Source organism: Oncorhynchus gorbuscha, linkage group LG23, assembly GCF_021184085.1.
Source record: "Oncorhynchus gorbuscha isolate QuinsamMale2020 ecotype Even-year linkage group LG23, OgorEven_v1.0, whole genome shotgun sequence".
NCBI classification, from domain to species: domain Eukaryota; kingdom Metazoa; phylum Chordata; class Actinopteri; order Salmoniformes; family Salmonidae; genus Oncorhynchus; species Oncorhynchus gorbuscha.
In genome coordinates, this window is record NC_060195.1 from 29,075,324 (window position 1) to 29,098,325 (window position 23,002).

Below are 23,002 nucleotides of genomic sequence, written 5' to 3' on the forward strand. Positions count from 1 at the left end.
GAGCCTGTGTTTCAGAAGCCTTGTTTTTGTTTTGGCACACCCTCTATGGCTGCTAATTGCTCTTTTGACCAATCACATCAGATCTTTTCCAGAGTTGATCTGAGTGGTCAAAAGATCAATGGCTATGTAAACAGCCTATGTGGTTTCTATTGTTTCTGGCAGCATTGGCATGTGTATTTTCTATTGTTCCTGGCAGGTTTGGCATGTGTATTTTCTATTGTTCCTGGCAGGTTTGGCATGTGTATTTTCTATTGTTTCTGGCAGGATGGCATGTGTATTTTCTATTGTTTCTGGCAGGTTGGCATGTGTATTTTCTATTGTTTCTGGCAGGTTGGCATGTGTATTTTCTATTGTTCCTGGCAGGTTGGCATGTGTATTTTCTATTGTTTCTGGCAGGTTGGCATGTGTATTTTCTATTGTTTCTGGCAGGTTGGCATGTGTATTTTCTATTGTTTCTGGCAGCATTGGCATGTGTATTTTCTATTGTTCCTGGCAGGTTTGGCATGTGTATTTTCTATTGTTCCTGGCAGGTTTGGCATGTGTATTTTCTATTGTTTCTGGCAGCATTGGCATGTGTATTTTCTATTGTTCCTGGCAGGTTTGGCATGTGTATTTTCTATTGTTTCTGGCAGGTTTGGCATGTGTATTTTCTATTGTTTCTGGCAGGTTGGCATGTGTATTTTCTATTGTTCCTGGCAGGTTTGGCATGTTTATTTTCTATTGTGTCTGGCAGGTTTGGCATGTGTATTTTCTATTGTGTCTGGCAGGTTGGCATGTGTATTTTCTATTGTTTCTGGCAGGTTTGGCATGTATATTTTCTATTGTTTCTGACAGGTTTGGCATGTGTACATTTTATTGTTTCACCATATATATTAGAAATGGGCTACTACAAATGAGTTCACATGATATTCTATATTGTGTCAGTGCACATTAGTGTTATGCTACCGTGGGTCGAAATGATCTATAGTCCATAGGAGAGATTCAGTTCTTGGACTCAAATCCATAGCATCTGTTTCGCAAAAGGATAGCTGTAAAAACATAACGGCACCGAAGCACACACGTCACACTCGGCAGTGACTTGCTAAGCTGATTTAGCTAGCGTGTCTTGCCTGCTCAATGTGCCTGCTGGGCACTGATTAACAGCATGTAGCTGGTGCTTTATCTATCATAGTTTGACATCTTGCTGATGAATGTTGTCAGAAATCAGTCCTGACAGCAGCCTACATACTGTCTGCGGAGTACTACTAGTTTTCCTTCCTATTCTTTTATTTGAGAAATACTGCACCAAACATCTTAGATGTAAAATTGCGCGATTAAAACCTCAACAAAAACGTCAATTTATTACAGATTTACTGATTTATCTTAGATTAATTCTGACCATTTTGAAGAAGTGGTACTACTGGCTATGTTGTTGCTATGTTGTCTCAAACGCGACAAACAACAGTAACTACCAGGGTACGATAACACAACCACATCAAACCACAGCCCCAAGACTGAAATCTCGTTTTTCATAATGAGCAACAGAATAACACATGGGGAATCCTGAGTTCACTCACTCCTTGAGACTGCTATCTCTTTCTCCCAATGGAAACTCATTGTATTGCTGCTGGCCCCAGTGTCCTTCAGTATTGTGTCCTGAGGTGGCAGTGGATAAACTATCTGAACAAACACTCCTGCCACTCACATTGATCCCAGGGTCTCTCGCTCATCTTTCCCTCTTTCTATCTCTCGCTCTTCCCAGCTCAACACACCGCCACCAGATTCCACATGCACTCAATTCACATGAAAGCCACCCCTCATCCCATTCTCTCCCTCTAACCCTGCCAAAACATGATAAATGACCACCATTGCTCCAACCCCCCTTCTGCGTTGCATCGGTTGTCTCAGGGACTACGATCTTATTTCCCTTCTTAGAAAAATCAAAAGTTAACCTCCACTTTTCCGTGCTTGTGTGCGTGCGCACGTGCATATTTATTCATTGCCCCAGGCCATCTTAATTTCCACACATTAACCTGTCGGTGACATCCACTCTATACGCAGAAAACACTGTAGGATGAGTCTCTAAATGGGATACACAGTAGGATGAATCTATATATAGTTTACACCGTGGGATTAATATCAATACAGGATACATGGTAGAGTGAATTAATCTATATACAGGATACTATATAAATGATCATTTCCCCTTGATTGCTTAATCATAACTCAATATCCAACTGGAACGAATTTGAAATGAGTTGGCGCAGAGGGTGAGATTGGCCATAAAGAAGAAAAAGCAGATGCTCAAACCACATTTGGTCCCTTCATCAGATGTTGTGATCTTTAAGTGTATTCACTGATTGCCGTCTTACTGCTACTCTTTATCTCCCTGTCCTGTAGCAACCAATGTAACCTTTGATCTGTTCTGTTACTGAACTCGCTCGGAGCACTTACAAGGTTGCCTTTTTCCCAATGGCGAATGGACCAATGTATTTTACATTGAGTCTTCATGTCTGCTATAGTGAATGTACATGTCTATATGTATTTTACATTGAGTCTTCATGTCTGATATAGTGAATGTACATGTCTCTATGTAGCCGTAGAGGCCGACTGGGCAGGGGTGGCGATTTTGTCTTTTACCAGTGGGGGGGTGGTGGTTGGTAAAGTTAAAGCTGTTCGTTTATCTTTTTCTCCTGTAGTGTGTGGGAATAAAATGCCGTCTGCTTTTCCCAGAGCGTCGTAATCCATTTCACATGTTCCCGATCGCCTCAGATCCTCCGTAGCTGCAGTGAGGCGCGGCAGTATCGGAGATCCCACATTCGTAATGTAGAGAAGCTGGTTTTTCAGGCCATCTGAGTGGAGAAGACCCATACATATTTAACCTTCTTTCTCCCCCATGTTTTTATTCATCTCAGCCCTAATCGGCTCTCCACATTCTGAATGTATAATCATGCTATTATACTGTGCCTGCTGCAGTTAGCTTCAAGCTGGGGATCTCTGGGCCAGATACCATCAGATACAATCACATCAGTTGAGCTGATGTGGTTACATTATCGGGGTTAGAAATGGGGGCTTTTTCCACTCCTGAATATGCAGGTAGTCTACAGAAATGGCATCATTCGGTCTAATTTCTTTCCTAGAACATACCTTTTCACTCTCTTCTTAGTCATAATTGCTCTTAGGGATGGTGTGTGCTCTGGGCTCTGAGAGTGAACTTCCAGATCAGCCCAAGCACTCTGTCCCATTACCTCGTTGCTGAATAACAATGCAATCATTTCAGTAACCACAGGGCCAGGACTGGGGTCTGCAGAATTGGGGGCCCGGAGTCATAAATGGAAGGACGGGCCATTTGAGGAAAAACGTTTTAGTTATTTTCCTTGGTGAAATTGCCTCAGTCTTGGGGAAAGAAATTGAGGCGCTGCAACATTCTGTGATAATTCAGTGGCGGTTTGTAGGAGGAGGAGGTCGGTCTGAAAGTCACTTTCCCTGATAATTAGAACGATACAAAACTGCATTTTCTCTCCTTTCCGGCTTCGACTCCTCTGTCCTTCACAGTCGTGAAATGAATCGATGAGAGAAGTCAGTTTAAAGGTTTTGCCGTGCCGCTAAATGAGACGCCGCCTGTTCTGTACACTCACATGGGCTGAGAGAGAAACCGTCACAGTTAAATTCTTCACACTTTTTTCACGGCCTAAGCTTTTAATCGCTGGAGCCACAAGGATGCATGAAATGAAATTAGAATTTCAGATCTATTGATCCTGTATTGACGGATAGCAATGGGGGGCTTAGGTCAGACGGAGGGAACTGTCGCTGGATCTGAAATACAACCTGTCTAAGAAAATGAGTTTCTGTTTGCATTTCCATGTGTGCATGTTGTTTTTAGCCTTAGGCATCACACGGCAAAGGGGAATTTTCACTTTCTTTTGAAGTCCCTAATCTTCTACAGGAGAGAAAGGACAGGATGAATGCACTTTGTGAGATATAGTTTAGCTGTAAGAAGTTCCGCTACTTTCTGACATCTGACTGCTGTAAAACAAAATAAGCTACAATCAGTGGTCAGTAGAACCGCAGCCTCCCTATTATGTACATGCTACAGACTCTGTGAAGAGGTCTGTACTTGAATGGCGCAGGTGGTAATGTGCTCACCCCATAACTGCAGTCGCTGGTTCTAATCCTGCACCAGTTGTAGGGATATACCGCTCTGACCCTGGCACTGTCCAGTTTGGCACGGTGCTGCTGTGTGTGTGTTTATGTTTTTGGCAAAAAATTACATTTACATTTACATTTAAGTCATTTAGCAGACGCTCTTATCCAGAGCGACTTACAAATTGGTGCATTCACCTTATGACATCCAGTGGAACAGTCACTTTACAATAGTGCATCTAAATCTTAAAGGGGGGGGTGAGAGGGATTACTTATCCTATCCTAGGTATTCCTTAAAGAGGTGGGGTTTCAGGTGTCTCCGGAAGGTGGTGATTGACTCCGCTGTCCTGGCGTCGTGAGGGAGTTTGTTCCACCATTGGGGGGCCAGAGCAGCGAACAGTTTTGACAGGGCTGAGCGGGAACTGTACTTCCTCAGTGGTAGGGAGGCGAGCAGGCCAGAGGTGGATGAACGCAGTGCCCTTGTTTGGGTGTAGGGCCTGATCAGAGCCTGGAGGTACTGAGGTGCCGTTCCCCTCACAGCTCCGTAGGCAAGCACCATGGTCTTGTAGCGGATGCGAGCTTCAACTGGAAGCCAGTGGAGAGAGCGGAGGAGCGGGGTGACGTGAGAGAACTTGGTAAGGTTGAACACCAGACGGGCTGCGGCGTTCTGGATGAGTTGTAGGGGTTTAATGGCACAGGCAGGGAGCCCAGCCAACAGCGAGTTGCAGTAATCCAGACGGGAGATGACAAGTGCCTGGATTAGGACCTGCGCCGCTTCCTGTGTGAGGCAGGGTCGTACTCTGCGGATGTTGTAGAGCATGAACCTACAGGAACGGGCCACCGCCTTGATGTTAGTTGAGAACGACAGGGTGTTGTCCAGGATCACGCCAAGGTTCTTAGCGCTCTGGGAGGAAGACACAATGGAGTTGTCAACCGTGATGGCGAGATCATGGAACGGGCAGTCCTTCCCCGGGAGGAAGAGCAGCTCCGTCTTGCCGAGGTTCAGCTTGAGGTGGTGATCCGTCATCCACACTGATATGTCTGCCAGACATGCAGAGATGCGATTCGCCACGTGGTCATCAGAAGGGGGAAAGGAGAAGATTAATTGTGTGTCGTCTGCATAGAAATGATAGGAGCGACCATGTGAGGTTATGACAGAGCCAAGTGACTTGGTGTATATCGGGAATAGGAGAGGGCCTAGAACAGAGCCCTGGGGGACACCAGTGGTGAGAGCGCGTGGTGAGGAGACAGATTCTCGCCACGCCACCTGGTAGGAGCGACCTGTCAGGTAGGACGCAATCCAAGCGTGGGCCGCGCCGGAGATGCCCAACTCGGAGAGGGTGGAGAGGAGGATCTGATGGTTCACAGTATCGAAGGCAGCCGATAGGTCTAGAAGGATGAGAGCAGAGGAGAGAGAGTTAGCTTTAGCGGTGCGGAGCGCCTCCGTGATACAGAGAAGAGCAGACTCAGTTGAATGACTAGTCTTGAAACCTGACTGATTTGGATCAAGAAGGTCATTCTGAGAGAGATAGCGGGAGAGCTGGCCAAGGACGGCACGTTCAAGAGTTTTGGAGAGAAAAGAAAGAAGGGATACTGGTCTGTAGTTGTTGACATCGGAGGGATCGAGTGTAGGTTTTTTCAGAAGGGGTGCAACTCTCGCTCTGTTGAAGACGGAAGGGACGTAGCCAGCGGTCAGGGATGAGTTGATGAGCGAGGTGAGGTAAGGGAGAAGGTCTCCGGAAATGGTCTGGAGAAGAGAGGAGGGGATAGGGTCAAGCGGGCAGGTTGTTGGGCGGCCGGCCATCACAAGACGCGAGATTTCATCTGGAGAGAGAGGGGAGAAAGAGGTCAGAGCACAGGGTAGGGCAGTGTGAGCAGAACCATCGGTGTCGTTTGACTTAGCAAACGAGGATCGGATGTCGTCGACCTTCTTTTCAAAATGGTTGACGAAGTCATCTGCAGAGGAGGAGGAGGGGGGGGGGATTCAGGAGGGAGGGGAAGGTGGCAAAGAGCTTCCTAGGGTTAGAGGCAGATGCTTGGAATTTAGAGTGGTAGAAAGTGGCTTTAGCAGCAGAGACCGAGGAGGAAAATGTAGAGAGGAGGGAGTGAAAGGATGCCAGGTCCGCAGGGAGGCGAGTTTTCCTCCATTTCCGCTCGGCTGCCCGGAGCCCTGTTCTGTGAGCTCGCAATGAGTCGTCGAGCCACGGAGCGGGAGGGGAGGACCGAGCCGGCCTGGAGGATAGGGGACATAGAGAGTCAAAGGATGCAGAGAGGGAGGAGAGGAGGGTTGAGGAGGCAGAATCAGGAGATAGGTTGGAGAAGGTTTGAGCAGAGGGAAGAGATGATAGGATGGAAGAGGAGAGAGTAGCGGGGGAGAGAGAGCGAAGGTTGGGACGGCGCGATACCATCCGAGTAGGGGCAGTGTGGGAGGTGTTGGATGAGAGCGAGAGGGAAAAGGATACAAGGTAGTGGTCGGAGACTTGGAGGGGAGTTGCAATGCGGTTAGTGGAAGAACAGCATCTAGTAAAGATGAGGTCGAGCGTATTGCCTGCCTTGTGAGTAGGGGGGGAAGGTGAGAGGGTGAGGTCAAAAGAGGAGAGGAGTGGAAAGGAGGCAGAGAGGAATGAGTCAAAGGTAGTCGTGGGGAGGTTAAAGTCGCCCAGAACTGTGAGAGGTGAGCCGTCCTCAGGAAAGGAGCTTATCAAGGCATCAAGCTCATTGATGAACTCTCCGAGGGAACCTGGAGGGCGATAAATGATAAGGATGTTAAGCTTGAAAGGGCTGGTAACTGTGACAGCATGGAATTCAAAGGAGGCGATAGACAGATGGGTAAGGGGAGAAAGAGAGAATGACCACTTGGGAGAGATGAGGATCCCCGTGCCACCACCCCGCTGACCAGAAGCTCTCAAAAATGCGCAAAAATGACTTGTGTGTATTGTATGAGCATTTCCTCTTCTAAGTGATCCCTTCATCCTTATGCAGTAGTTTATACTATAAGAAACGACAACAAGCCCCCATTAGTTCCATTGGCATAACACACAGCCTCATTCCCTCCAGAACAGAGTTACCATGCTGTTGCCACTTTGTGTCGTTACCATGGAGAGTGTGCGGTTGCCAAGGTACTTGAAAAAGGAACACTGAGGGTCATCATTTATTTCTGTCAGTAAGGAGGGGGAGGTAGGGAGCATTGAGGGGCTGAGAGGAGAGGGCCACCTTCCTCCCAAAACAATACCTTCCTCAAAAAGGGGCACCTCTGGGGAGGGAGAGAGAGAGAGATGCCAATAAAGCCCTGAATTGAATCATTTTTTAAATTGAGAGAGATGCCTGCCTGCATATGGCCAACCTTAGTGATGTTTATCTGTGGAGTTGTTACAGCTGAGGCCCAGACCAGGTGTTAAGAAGCAGTGCGGCTAGGTTGGGTTGTGTATCAGAGGACGCATGACTTTCAACCTTCGTCTCTCCCGAGCCCGTACGGGAGTTGCAGCGATGAGACAAGATAGTAGCTACTACAACAATTGGACACCACAAAATTGGGGAGAAAAGGGGGTAAAAATAAAAAGACATGGATTGCATCACGTTTCTCTTGCTCTGGCTCTCTTGTTTCACTCAATCTTGTCTGACTCTCTCTTGTTTCACTCAATCTTGTCTGACTCTCTCTTGTTTCACTCAATCGTGTCTGACTCTCTCTTGTTTCACTCAATCTTGTCTGACTCTCTTGTTTCACTCAATCTTGTCTGACTCTCTCTTGTTTCACTCAATCTTGTCTGACTCTCTCTTGTTTCACTCAATCTTGTCTGACTCTCTCTTGTTTCACTCAATCTTGTCTGACTCTCTCTTGTTTCACTCAATCGTGTCTGACTCTCTCTTGTTTCACTCAATCGTGTCTGACTCTCTCTTGTTTCACTCAATCTTGTCTGACTCTCTTGTTTCACTCAATCTTGTCTCACTCTCTCTCTCTCTTATCTCACTCTCTTGCTTTGTCTCATTCACTCTTGTCTCTGTCTCTCTTGTCTCACTCTTGTCTCGGTCTCTCTTGTCTGACTCTCTCTTGTCTCACTCAATCTTGTCTCACTCTCTCCGTCTCCCTCTCTCTTGCTTTTGTCTCACTCTCTCTTGTCTCTGTCTCTCGTCTCACTCACTTTTGTCTTACTTTCTCTTGTCGCACTCTCTCTGTACCCCCCCGTCTGTGTATGTTCCCTCATATGGTACCTCCCTCCATCCACACAGCCAATGTCAAAGAGCTTGAAAAGGTTAGCTATCAACTACGTGTTAGTCTGTCTGTCTACCTCTCTACCTGTCCTCTCTATGCATGATTAAGGAGAGGAAGGACTGATTCATCCTCTGTTCAGACTGGGATGATAGATGGATGGAGGGAGAGAGAGAGACTTTTTATTTGTATTTTTTTATTTTATTAATATCACAGAGCAGTTAACTTCTTGCGTCGAGCCATCCCGGATCCAGGATCGTGAATACAGCCTCAAGCTCATTACCATAACGCAACGTTAACTATTCATGAAAATCGTAAATGAAATGAAATTAATCTATTTGCTCTCAAGCTTATTAGCCTTTTGTTAACAACACTGTCATCTCAGATTTTCAAAATATGCTTCTCAACCATAGAAAACTAGCATTTAACATTTAGCGTTAGCATTTAGCGTTAGCATTAGCAGGCAACATTTTCACAAAAACCAGCAAAAACATTCAATAAATCATTTACCTTTGAAGAACTTCGGATGTTTTCAATGAGGAGACTCTCAGTTAGATAGCAAATGTTCAGTTTTCCTGAAAGATTAGTTGTGGAGGAGAAATCGGTCCGTTTTCTGCATCATGTTTGGCTACCAAAAAAAAAACGAAAATTAATTCATCCAAACGCCAAACTTTCTTCCACATTAACTCCATAATATCGACTGAAACATGGTAAACGTTGTTTAGAATCAATCCTCAAGGTGTTTTTCACATATCTCTTCATGATATATCATTCCTGGAAGTCTCCTCTCTGTCTCAATCACATGGATGAATGCGAGCAGCTTGGAGACGCAACAATTTCAACAAAAGACACTGGGCGGACCCCTGGTAAATGTAGTCTCTTATGGCCAATCTTCCAATGATATGCCTACAAATACGTTACAATGCTGCAGACAACTTGGAGAAATGATAGAAAGGGCAGGCTAATTCGTGGCGCTTTCACAGCCATATAAGGAGACAATGGAAAACAGAGCCTCAAAAATCCTGCTCATTTCCTGTTTGAAGTTGCATCTTGGTTTCGCCTGTAAGATCAGTTCTGGGGCACCCACAGATAATATCTTTGCAGTTTTGAAAACGTCAGAGTGTTTTCTTTCCAAAGCTGGCAATTATATGCATAGTCGAGCATCTTTTTGTGACAAAATATTGCACTTAAAACGGGCACGTTTTTTTATCCAATAATGAAATGGCGCCCCCCTAGCTTCAACTGGTTAACACAAAACTATCACTAACAGGTCCTGAGACTATCATCTTAAAGGCCAAAAACTGTTTTGAACAAATACCTAATGGAACAATGCTGTGAGGAGGTAGGTCAGTAAGAGGAGGGGTGCATATTTACAATGATTAGCCACGGATATAAAGCGCTCCACACGTCATTGTCGTTAATAGTTGGGAAAATGACAGGGAATACTTTGAGAAGTTAAATGAGAAGGTGACGAAATCCAAACTTTGCGAGGCAGAAATGAGCTACAGTGGCAGTACAGGTGCAATGCTGAAAGAGAGGCACCGGGAGACCCAACCCGTTTTTGGCAGCAGTGCAATAAGGGATCGAGTGAGAAAATCACAGTGCTAATTGCAGAAATGATTGCAGTTTATATGCAACCATAGTCAGTGGTAAAGGATGTCGGCTTCACTGCCCTGTTGGCATAGCTAGAACCAGGCTACAAGATACCATGTTGAAAAACCGGCACGGCCCTGATGGAGATATTGTAGAATAATTGCTCTGCAAATACAAATCATTAGCTCTCAAACAACATGCGTGGTGTTAACAACTATTTTTGAACATCTATGAACATGCTGTCATACATCACTGCAACGAACCATCACATTGATGACAAATGGGACATGAAGTCTCATGTACTGAGAACATGTAGGAAAGGCACACAGACAACATAAAACGGCATTAATAGCATCGTTGCTGAGTGGTTGTGGGACAGCAGTAAGGTGAGCTGTCTAGTAACTAGCCAGGAATGTCGTAGATTGAACTGCACTGCCCCCTTAGCGGTCATATGTGACCATATCGGAATTTGGAATCCACGTCATTTGATTTGCTTTAAACGTTTATATTTTTAAAAAAATAGCGGTTTAAACATAAATGTTTTGTTTGACATTTGTCACATCCCTGCTCGCCACCTCTCCGCTGCTCTCCACCTTTCCACTGCTCTCCACCTCTCCCCTGCTCTCCAATCTCTCAGCTGCTCTCCCATCTCTCAGCTGCTCTCCCACCTCTCCACTGCTCTCCACCTCTCCGCTGCTCTCCACCTCTCAGCTGCTCTCCACCTCTCAGCTGCTCTCCCATCTCTCAGCTGCTCTCCCAACTCTCAGCTGCTCTCCCACCTCTCCGCTGCTCTCCCACCTCTCCCCTGCTCTCCAATCTCTCAGCTGCTCTCCCATCTCTCAGCTGCTCTCCCACCTCTCCGCTGCTCTCCACCTCTCCGCTGCTCTCCACCTCTCTGCTGCTCTACACCTCTCCCCTGCTCTCCACCTCTCCCCTGCTCTCCACCTCTCCCCTGCTCTCCACCTCTCCGCTGCTCTACACCTCTCCGCTGCTCTACAACCTCTCCGCTGCTCTCCACCTCTCCGCTGCTCTCCCACCTCTCCGCTGCTCTCCCACCTCTCCGCTGCTCTACACCTCTCCGCTGCTCTCCCACCTCTCCGCTGCTCTCCCACCTCTCCGCTGCTCTCTACCTCTCTGCTGCTCTCTACCTCTCCGCTGCTCTCCCACCTCTCCGCTGCTCTCCCACCTCTCCGCTGCTCTCCCACCTCTCTGCTGCTCTACACCTCTCCCCTGCTCTCCACCTCTCCCCTGCTCTCCACCTCTCCCCTGCTCTCCACCTCTCCGCTGCTCTACACCTCTCCGCTGCTCTACAACCTCTCCGCTGCTCTCCCACCTCTCCGCTGCTCTACACCTCTCCGCTGCTCTCCCACCTCTCCGCTGCTCTCCCACCTCTCCGCTGCTCTCTACCTCTCTGCTGCTCTCTACCTCTCCGCTGCTCTCCCACCTCTCCGCTGCTCTCCCACCTCTCCGCTGCTCTCCCACCTCTCTGCTGCTCTACACCTCTCCCCTGCTCTCCACCTCTCCCCTGCTCTCCACCTCTCCCCTGCTCTCCACCTCTCCGCTGCTCTACACCTCTCCGCTGCTCTACAACCTCTCCGCTGCTCTCCACCTCTCCGCTGCTCTCCCACCTCTCCGCTGCTCTCCCACCTCTCCGCTGCTCTACACCTCTCCGCTGCTCTCCCACCTCTCCGCTGCTCTCCCACCTCTCCGCTGCTCTCTACCTCTCTGCTGCTCTCTACCTCTCCGCTGCTCTCCCACCTCTCCGCTGCTCTCCCACCTCTCCGCTGCTCTCCCACCTCTCCGCTGCTCTACAACCTCTCCGCTGCTCTACACCTCTCTGCTGCTCTACACGTCTCCGCTGCTCTCCCACCTCTCCGCTGCTCTCCCACCTCTCCGCTGCTCTCCCACCTCTCCGCTGCTCTACACCTCTCTGCTGCTCTACACGTCTCCGCTGCTCTCCCACCTCTCCGCTGCTCTCCCACCTCTCCGCTGCTCTCCCGCCTCTCCGCTGCTCTACAACCTCTCCGCTGCTCTCCCACCTCTCCGCTGCTCTCCCACCCCCGCTGCTCTACACCTCTCCGCTGCTCTCCCACCTCTCTGCTGCTCTCCACCTCTCCGCTGCTCTCCACCTCTCCGCTGCTCTCCACCTCTCCGCTGCTCTCCACCTCTCCCCTGCTCTCCAACTCTCCCCTGCTCTCCACCTCTCCGCTGCTCTCCACCTCTCCGCTGCTCTCCACCTCTCCGCTGCTCTCCACCTCTCCCCTGCTCTCCACCTCTCCCCTGCTCTCCACCTCTCCCCTGCTCTCCACCTCTCCGCTGCTCTCCACCTCTCCGCTGCTCTCCACCTCTCCGCTGCTCTCCACCTCTCCGCTGCTCTCCACCTCTCCGCTGCTCTCCACCTCTCCGCTGCTCTCCACCTCTCCGCTGCTCTACAACCTCTCCGCTGCTCTACAACCTCTCCGCTGCTCTCCCACCTCTCCGCTGCTCTACACCTCTCCGCTGCTCTACACCTCTCCGCTGCTCTCTACCTCTCCGCTGCTCTGCCACCTCTCTGCTGCTCTCCCACCTCTCCGCTTCTCTTCCATCTCTCAGCTGCTCTCCCACCTCTCCGCTGCTCTCCATCTCTCCCCTGCTCTCCCACCTCTCCCCTGCTCTCCTACCTCTCTGCTGCTCTTGTGGAGAGAGGAGTAGGAAATGCTGTTAGGGGAGATAGAGAGGGTTAGAACAGCCATCAGTCTTTGTTCTTCCGCTCAGTGTAAATGCAGCTCTGGTGTACCTAGCTACATATCGCTTCCCACTAGCCTACATTACAGTCTAATGCTTTCTTCTCCTCTCTCTCTCTCTCCCCCTCATACCCAAGGCCTCCAGCTTGTCTGTCTCTCTTTCTCTCTCTCTGTCCTTCCCCCTCTATATCTCTCTCTCTCTCTCTCTCTCTCTCTCTCTCTCTCTCTCTCTCTCTCTCTCCCCCCATCCCTCTCTCTGATCTAATTGTAGTTCTTTGGCCCAGGCTGAAGGTCGACATTGGGAGGCAGTCATCACTGCTGAGAGTTGGCCAAGACCTACTGTAGATAGATGGCCAAGACCTACTGTAGATAGATGGCCAAGACCTACTGTAGATAGATGGCCAATACCTACTGTAGATAGTTGGCCGAGACCTACTGTAGATAGATGGCCGAGACCTACTGTAGATAGATGGCCGAGACCTACTGTAGATGGATGAATAGATGGTCTTGTACTGCTTAACCTGCACCTGCTAACCTCTGTCACCACCATTGTTATCAGTGTCACGTCAGCCTTTGTATCCCCTCAGACCTTTGTCTTTAGATAACATTATATCATTGGTGTGATTTAATTAGCAAAACAATATTCTAAGAATATTGGCTGAGTAATATGTCGAACCTTCTTTTAAAGCAGCAGAACCACCACCCACCTGAGAAAACCTTACTACTCTCTCGGAGCGACTCGTCCTCTGCTTTGCTTTTCAGCAGCCTCTGCGCTGTGCCGCAGCGGCTAATCTTGTTTTTCTATGCCGTGGCACGGACCCTGCTCCTGACAGAAGGAACGGGAGTCTTCAGCATAGCAGGGCTGTGTGTTTTTCTGTCTGATCTCGAGCGTTACTTTCTCTCCACACCCACCTCTTTTTAACAGCCTCTTTTTACGTTTCAAAACTCTGGTCCTCTGAAGGGAAATTTGGAAGCGGCTCAGTTGGAGGTGTGATATCCTCCACGGCAGCAGCACGACTCGGGAGGGAGATTTGGGCATCTTTGAAGATTGTGACTGAAGAAGGAATACCAGAGGGACTTTACAATAATGTATAGCCTAGTTCTCACAGTTGATTGTTTTGTATGGAGAGATTTGACGAATGTATCCATGGTATTCCACAGGGAATGCTATATGGAATGATGTTGAGCTTTCCTTCATGGAATACAATGAGGAATTCTATGCTGAACCATGGAATGATATCAGATATCTACTCATGTGTTGTGAAGTGTTATGCTTTGTGGTGTCCTGTAATAAACCTTTGATAATTCTCTCACTTTAACACCTTTTGGATTGCATTATGAATGATATCGGCAAAATGCATGCGATAAGTGATTGGTATGGTCAGTGTTGATTCATTTCCGGTTTGTCGTCCCAGCTCTACCGGAGTACATCAGTCAGTGGTAAATAATACACTTCTCTAGTAGTTCTTTCTCTATGAGAAATGAGAATGGTTTTATGTAGGTGATTATTTTGCTTTTCTCACCTTTTTCAAACTTTTGAAACTGGGACTGTATCCTCAGAGATCAGAGCACGGTCAATAACAGCCAATAAGACACCGGTGTAATTTGATTGGGTTAATTAGCTTGCACATCCAACGCAGATCTAGTGTGATAGAGATATAAGTTCCCATTGGTTTCTGTCTGTCCCTGTCCGCTGGCTTCATTTCTCTTGGGTTACGGTTTGGCTGCTTGTTTCTCTCCCCTCCCCTCTGATCATATGTGTGTTTGAGGGACAGGAGGTGAGTTTCCCCAAGGGCCATGGCTTCACTTTACATGCAGCCACAGAGCCCTCTCTGAACAGACTGGCTTAGCAGCTCGCCTCCAGTTTCTTTTCTCTCGCTCGCTCTCTTTCTCCCTCTCTCTTTCTCTCTCTCCGTCTATCGATTGTGTGTGTGAGGGCCAAGGGTGGGGTGGTGTGTGTGTGTGTGTGTGTTGGGGGTTTTGGCAGCTCTAATAGCGTGCGTAGGTGAATGCAACGACTGCTTTTAAAATGAACTTTCAGAGGAGCACCGGCGCTGTATCCTACACCTCTCCCACACACGTAACAAACAAACAACAAATATGGCATGAGTGTGAGTTATGAAAAGGGAATGTGCTTTGCCCTCTTGTTTGATTTTTTATATTTCTTTCTTGTTTCATTCTAGGTCATAACCACAAACCATCCAGGAGAATGTTGCTATTGGGATGACCTTTGTGACCTCACCGTTGCCCGCCCCCCGTAAAGATCAACCACCAATCAGGAACCCTGAGGGATGTGGTTGGCTGGTTCCAGTGATGGACAGGTGACCAGCCAGACCTCTAGCTGCACCCTCCTGCTCTGATTCTCCTTCCCCCCTCCCCTCCCTCCCTGGCGTGCAGTGCCAGCTCCCCCCACCAGGACGGAGACCCCCCCCCCCACATCTCTGCCATGGTGACATAATCAGCAACACAGCATGTGGGAGAACCAATATGGTGAAACCGTCTCATTTCTATCCCCAGTAGCTGCTCAAGCTGCTGCTGCTGCTGTTACTTCTATAGCCTGTGGATTACTAACCAGAAGACTGGAAAAAACAACACTGACTTGGGACTGATTTATTTCTGCTAAGCCTACCCTAGGCTAGCCTACACTATCCTGTCCTACCCTACCCTACCAACAAGCCCGTTTCGGTCAGTAGTTCAGCCGGGTCAGGCGTTGTGCGTGACGATGCTGGGATGTGTGTCCCGCCTGCGTCGGCTGGTCCGTCTTGTCCGCCACCTCCCCCTCCAGACCTCCCTGCTCCTCCTCTTCCTCTTCTGCACCGTCAGCGTCTTCGTCTCCGCATACTTCCTGTACGGTGCGAAACAGGAGCTCGAGCACTCAGGAGGGGGCGTGGCTGGTGGCGAGGTGGCGTCGGCCGTCTACGATGACCTCCGGGTGAGCCCGTCACGCCTGCTACCATTGCGGGCGGTGTCTGGGGGGCCCGGGGGCGAAGGAGGGGTGAGGACAGACCCTGTGGTGTTGGTGTTTGTAGAGAGCCAGTACTCTCAGCTGGGCCAGGATATCGTGGCCATCCTGGAGTCGGGACGTTTCCGGTACCGGACGGAGATCTCTCCCGGTAAAGGGGACATGCCCACGTTAACTGATAAGGAGCACGGACGCTTCACGCTGGTCATCTATGAGAACATCCTGAAGTACGTTAACCTGGACGCCTGGAACAGAGAGCTGCTGGACAAGTACTGTGTGGAATACGGAGTGGGCATCATCGGCTTCTTTAAGGTCAGAGTCCGTAGTTGCTACATACATTTTTGGCCTTTTAGCTCTAGCCTATATTGTTATCAGATGATAACTCCACTGATTGCCATTATTTAATAAATAGGATGAAAAAGGTAAATCTCATGATCTAAACACGTTCTCATGCTGATACGAACACGTTCTCATGCTGATACGAACACGTTCTCATGCTGATCTGAACACGTTCTTATGCTGATCTGAACACGTTCTCATGCTGATACGAACAAGTTCTCATGCTGATACGAACACGTTCTCATAATGATCTGAACACGTTCTCATGCTGATCTGAACACGTTCTCATGCTGATCCGGAACACGTTCTCATGCTGATCCGAAACACGTTCTCATGCTGATCCGAAACACGTTCTCATGCTGGTCCCAACACGTTCTCATGCTGGTCCCAACACAATCTCATGATTTCATTCATTTCACAATATAAGAAATTAACATTTTAGATATTTCTTGGACAATTGACATTTTGGATGGAAATTTGAAAACTGTGGAAAAAATAAGTATTTTTCATTTCCCTAAACCATTATATCGGCAGATACTGTATATTGGTATCGGTAAGTGTTACATTTGCATTACATTTAAGTCATTTAGCAGACGATCTTATCCAGAGTGACTTACAAATTGGTGCATTCACCTTATGACATCCAGTGGAACAGTCACTTTACAATAGTGCATCTAAATCTTAAAGGGGGGGGTGAGAAGGATTACTTATCCTATCCTAGGTATTCCTTAAAGAGGTGGGGTTTCAGGTGTCTCCGGAAGGTGGTGATTGACTCCGCTGTCCTGGCGTCGTGAGGGAGTTTGTTCCACCGTTGGGGGGCCAGAGCAGCGAACAGTTTTGACTGGGCTGAGCGGGAACTGTACTTCCTCAGTGGTAGGGAGGCGAGCAGGCCAGAGGTGGATCAACACAGTGCCCTTGTTTGGGTGTAGGGCCTGATCAGAGCCTGGAGGTACTGAGGTGCCGTTCCCCTCACAGCTCCGTAGGCAAGCACCATGGTCTTGTAGCGGATGCGAGCTTCAACTGGAAGCCAGTGGAGAGAGCGGAGGAGCGGGGTGACGTGAGAGAACTTGGGAAGGTTGAACACCAGACGTGTTGTCCCCCAAATATCGGTATCGGACAAACAAAAAACAAATCAGTTAGCTCTATAAATGAATGATATATATCCACTGATTGGTGAAGAGTATACAGTTGAAGTCATAAGTTAACATACACCTTAGCCAAATACATTTAAACTCAGTTTTTCACAATTCCTGACATTTAATCAGTTAGGATCACCACTTTATTTTAAGAATGTGAATTGTCAGAATAATAGTAGAGGGAATGATTTATTTCAGCTTTTATTTCTTTCATCACATTCCCAATGGGTCAGACGAGTACATACACTCAATTAGTATTTGGCAGCATTGCCTTTAAATTGTTTAACTTGAGTCAAACATTTCACGTAGCCTTCCGCAAGCTTCCCACAATAAGTTTGTTGAATTTTGGCCCATTCCTCCTGACAGAGCTGGTGTAACTGAGTCAGGAGTATAGGCCTCCTTCCTCGCATACGCTTTTTCAGTTCTTCCCGCAAATTTTCTATAGGATTGAGGTCAGGGCTTTGTGATGGCCACTCAAATACCTAGACTTTGTTGTCCTTAAGCCCTTTTGCCACCATTTTGGAAGTATTCTTGGGGTCATTGGAAGACCCATTTGCGACCAAGCCTCAACTTCCTGAATGATGTCTTTAGATGTTGCTTCAATATATCCACATAATTTTCCATCCTTATGATTCCATCAATTTTGTGAAGTGCACCAGTCCCTCCTGCAGCAAAGCACACCCACAACATGATGCTGCAACCCCCGTGCTTCACGGCTGGGATGGTGTTCTTCGGCTTGCAAGCCTTCCCCTTTTTCCTCCAAACATAACGATGGTCATTATGGCCAAACAGTTCTATTTTTTTTTATCAGACCAGAGGACATTTCTCCAAAAAGTACGATCTTTGTCCCCATGTGCAGTAGCAAACCATAGTCTGGCATTTTTATGGCGGTTTTGGAGCAGTGGCTTCTTCCTTGCTAAATGGCCTTTCAGGTTATGTCGATATAGGACTCGTTTTAGTGTGAATATAGATAATTTTGTACCTGTTTCCTCCAGCATCTTCACAAGGTTCTTTCTGTTGTTTTGGGATTGATTTGCACTTCTCATACCAAAGTGCGTTCCTCTCTAGGAGACAAGGTGTCTCCTTCCTGAGCGGTGTGACAGCTGCGTGGTCCCATGGTGTTTACTTGCGTGCTATTGTTTGTACAGATGAACGTGGTACCTTCAGGCATTTGTAAATTTCTCCCATGGATGAACCAGACTTGTGGAGGTCTACAATTTTTTTTCTGGGTCTTGGCTGATTTCTTTTGATTTTCCCATGATGTCAAGCAGAGAGACACTGAGTCAAAGGTAGGCCTTGAAATACATCCACAGTTACACCTCCACTTGACTCAAATCATGTCAATTAGCCTATAAGAAGCTAAAGCCTATATTTTCGGGAATTTTCCAAGCTGTTTAAAGGCACAGTCAACTTAGTGTATGTAAACTTCTGACTCACTGGAATTGTGATACAGTGAGTTATAAGTGAAATAATCTGTATGTAAACAATTGTTGGAAAAAATGACTTGTGTCATGCACAAAGTAGATGTCCTAACCGACTTGTCAAAACTATAGTTTGTTAACAAGAAATTTGTGGAGTGGTTGAAAAACTAGTTTTAATGACTCCAACCTAAGTGTATGTCAACTTCTGACTTCAACTGTATACCCACTGATTTTGACGAGTATAACCTATAAATTAATGATATATACCCATTGATTGTTGAAGAATATACACTACCAGTCAAACGTTTTAGAACACCTACTCATTCAAGGGTTTTCTTTATTATTAGTATTGTCTACCTTGTATAATAATAATAAAGACATCACAACTATGAAATAACACATGGAATCATGTCGTAACCAAAAAAGTGCTAAACAAATCTAAATATATTTTATATTTGAGATTCTTCAAATAGCCACCCTTTGCCTTGATGACAGCTTTACAGACTCTTGTCATTCTCTCGACCAGCTTCATGAGGTAGTCACCTGGAATATATTTTAATTATCACGTGTGCCTTGTTAAAAGTACATTTGTGGAATTTATTTCCTTCTTAATGCGTTTGAGCCAATAAGTTGTGTTGTGGCAAGGTGTGTGTGTGGGGGGGGGTTATACAGAAGATAGCCGTATTTAGTAAAAGTCTTTATTATGGCAAGAACAGCTCAAATAAGCAAAGAGAAATGACAGTCCATTATTACTTTACGACATGAAGATCAGGCAATGTGGAACATTTCAAGAACTTTGAAAGTTTCTTCAGGTGCAGTCGCAAAAACCTTCAAGTGCTATAATTATACTGTCTCTCATGAGGACCGCCACAGGAAGGAAAGACCCAGAGTTACCTCTGCTGCAGAGGATAGGTTCATTAGGGACCAGCCTCAGAAATCGCAGCCCAAATAAATGCTACACAGAGTTCAAGTAACAGACGCATCTCAACATCAACTGTTCAGAGGAGACTGTGTGAATCAGGACTTCATGGTTGAATTGCTGCAAAGAAACGACTACTAAAGGACACCAATAATAAAAGAGGCTTGATTGGGCCAAGAAACACCCGCAATGGTGTCCTTTGGTCTGGAGTCCAAATTGGAACTTTTTTGTTCCAACTGCCGTGTCTTTGTGAGACGCAGTGTGGGTGAACGGATGATCTCCGCATGTGTATTGCCAACCATAAAGCACGGAGGAGGAGATGTTATGGTGTGGGGGTGCTTTGCTGGTGACACTGTCTGTGATTTACAGTTAGGGGAAAAAAGTATTTGATCCCCTGCTGATCCCCTGCTGATCCCCTGCTGATTTTGTACTTTTTGAAAAAAGTATTTGATCCCCTGCTGACAAAGAAATGATCAGTCTATAATTTTAATGGTAGGTTTATTTGAACAGTGAGAGACAATAACAACAACAAAATCCAGAAAAACACATGTCAAAAATGTTAGAAATTGTTTTGCATTTTAATGAGGGAAATAAGTATTTTACCCCCTCTCAATCAGAAAGATTTCTGGCTCCCAGGTCTCTTTTATACAGGTAACGAGCTGAGATTAGGAGCACACTCTTAAAGGGAGTGCTCATAATCTCAGTTTGTTACCTGTATAATAGACACCTTTCCACAGAAGCAATCAATCAGATTCCAAACTCTCCACCATTGGCTAAGACCAAAGAGCTCTCCAATGATGTCAGGGACAAGATTGTAGACCTACACAAGGCTGGAATGGCCTACAAGACCATCGCCAAGCAGCTTGGTGAGAAGGTGACAACAGTTGATGCGATTATTCGCAAATGGAAGAAACACAAAAGAACTGTCAATCTCCCTTTGCCTAGAGCTCGATGCAAGATCTCACCTTGTGGAGTTGCAATGATCATGAGAACGGTGAGGAAACGGCCTAGAACTACACAGGAGGATCTTGTCAATGATCTCAAGGCAGCTGGGACCATAGTCACCAAGAAAACAATTGGTAACACACTATGCCGTGAAGGACTGAAATCCTGCAACACCCGCAAGGGCCCCCGGCTCAAGAAAGCACATATACATGCCCGTCTGAAGTTGGCCAATGAACATCTGAATGATTCACAGGACAACTGGGTGAAAGTGTTGTGGTCAGATGAGACCAAAATGGAGCTCTTCGGCATCAACTCAACTCGCCGTGTTTGGAGGGGGCGGAATGCTGCCTATGACCACAAGAACATCATCCCCACCATCAAACATGGAGGTGGAAACATACTTTGGAGGTGTTTTTCCGCTAAGGGGACATGACAACTTCACCGCATCAAAGGGACGATGGACGGGGCTATGTACCGTCAAATCTTGGGTGAGAACCTCCGTCCCTCAGCCAGGGCATGAAAATGGGTCGTGGATGGGTATTCCAGCATGACAATGACCCAAAATACACGGCCAAGGCAACAAAGGAGTTGCTCAAGAAGAAGCACAACAAGGTCCTGGAGTGGCCTAGCCAGTCTCCAGACCTTAATCCCATAGAACATATGTGGAGGGAGCTGAAGGTTCGAGTTGCCAAACGTCAGCCTCGAAATCTTAACCTGTTGCGACGAGCAATCCCGTATCCGGGATCGTAATTATAGCCTCAAGCTCATTACCATAACGCAACGTTAACTATTCATGAAAATCACAAATTCAATTAAATACATATATTGGCTCTCAAGCTTAGCCTTTTAACAACACTGTCATCTCAGATTTTCAAAATAAGCTTTTCAACCATAGCAAAACAAGCATTTGTGTAAGAGAATTGATAGCTAGCATTTTCACAAAAACAAGAAAAGCATTCAAATAAAATGATTTACCTTTGAAGAACTTCGGATGTTTTCAATGAGGAGACTCTCAGTTAGATAGCAAATGTTCAATTTTTCCAAAAATATTATTTATGTAGGAGAAATCGCTCCGTTTTGTTCATCACATTTGGCTGAGAAAAAACCCTGAAAATTCAGTCATCAAAACGCAGAACTTTTTTCCAAATTAACTCTATAATATCGACAGAAACATGGCAAACGTTGTTTAGAATCAATCCTCAAGGTGTTTTTCACATATCTATTCGATGATATGTCATTCGTGGCAGTTTTGTTTCTCCTCTGAATCACATGGGAAAATACATGCAGCTAGAGAGTACGCACCAATTTCGACGGAGGACACCAGGCGGACACCTGGTAAATGTAGTCTCTTATGGTCAATCTTCCAATGATATGCCTACAAATACGGCACAATGCTGCAGACACTTTGGGGAAACGACAGAAAGTGTAGGCTCGTTCCTGGCGCATTCACAGCCATATAAGGAGACATTGGAAAACAGCGCCTCAAAAATCTGTCTCAGTTCCTGTTTGAAGTTTCATCTTGGTTTCACCTGTAGCATTAGTTCTGTGGCACTCACAGACAATGTCTTTGCGGTTTTAGAAACGTCAGAGTGTTTTTTTTCCAAAGCTGTCAATTATATGCATAGTCGAGCATCTTTTCGTGACAAAATATCTTGTTTAAAATGGGAATGTTTTTTTATCCATAAATTAAGAGCGCCCCCTATATCCAAGAATATCTGCAAAGAGGAGTGGGACAAAATCCTCCTGAGATGTGTGCAAACCTGGTGGCCAACTACAAGAAACGTCTGACCTCTGTGATTGCCAACAAGGGTTTTGCCACCAAGTACTAAGTCATGTTTTGCAGAGGGGTCAAATACTTATTTCCCTCATTAAAATGCAAATAAATGTATAACATTTTTGACATGCGTTTTTCTGGATTTTTGTTGTTGTTATTCTGTCTCTCACTGTTCAAATAAACCTACCATTAAAATTATAGACCGATAATTTCTTCTTCAGTCGGCAAACCATACAAAATCAGCAGGAGATCAACTACTTTTTTCCTTCACTGTATTTAAAATTCAAGGCACACTTAACCAGCGTGGCTACCACAGCATTCTGCAGCGATACGCCATCTCATCTGGTTTGGGTTTAGTGGGACTATCATTTGTTTTTCAACAGAACAATGACCAAACACACCTCCAGGCTGTGTAAGGGCTATTTTACCAAGAAGGAGAGTGATGGAGTACTGCATTAGATGACATGGCCTCCACAATCCCCCGACCTCAACCCAATTGAGATGGTTTGGGATGAGTCGGACCACAGAGTGAAGGAAAAGCAGCCAGCTCAGTATATGTGTTCACTATTATTCTACAATTAAGAAAATAAAGAAAAACCTTTGAGTGAGAAATACTTGTCTGTCTCTTTCTCTCTCTCTCGCTGTCTCATGCTCTTGCTTTTTCTTCCTCTTCTTCTCTCTTTCTTTCTCTCTCTGTCTATCTGGCGCGCTGTCTCATTCTCTCTCTTTCTTCCTCTCTCTCTTCCTCTCTGTGTCTCTCTCTCTCTTGTGTGCTGCGTCTCTCCTTCTTCCTCTCTCTTTTGCTCTCTCTCTCTGTCTGTGTCTCTCTCTCTGTCTTTCTCTCCCTCTCTCGCTCTCTCT

General features: G+C 46.6%; 1 protein-coding gene across 4 annotated transcripts in view; it reads left to right on the plus strand.

Moving 5' to 3' along the window:
- The window catches only part of LOC124011708 (bifunctional heparan sulfate N-deacetylase/N-sulfotransferase 1-like), a 99,027-nt gene that overhangs the window by 61,478 nt on the left and 14,547 nt on the right, over window positions 1-23,002 (plus strand). For all 4 annotated transcript variants that reach the window (XM_046325205.1, XM_046325209.1, XM_046325208.1 and 1 more), the window contains one exon: window positions 14,829-15,919. In XM_046325205.1, coding sequence (XP_046181161.1) covers window positions 15,368-15,919 — 552 coding nt within the window. In that variant the 5' untranslated portion in view covers window positions 14,829-15,367. The remainder of the gene's footprint in view (window positions 1-14,828; window positions 15,920-23,002) is intronic.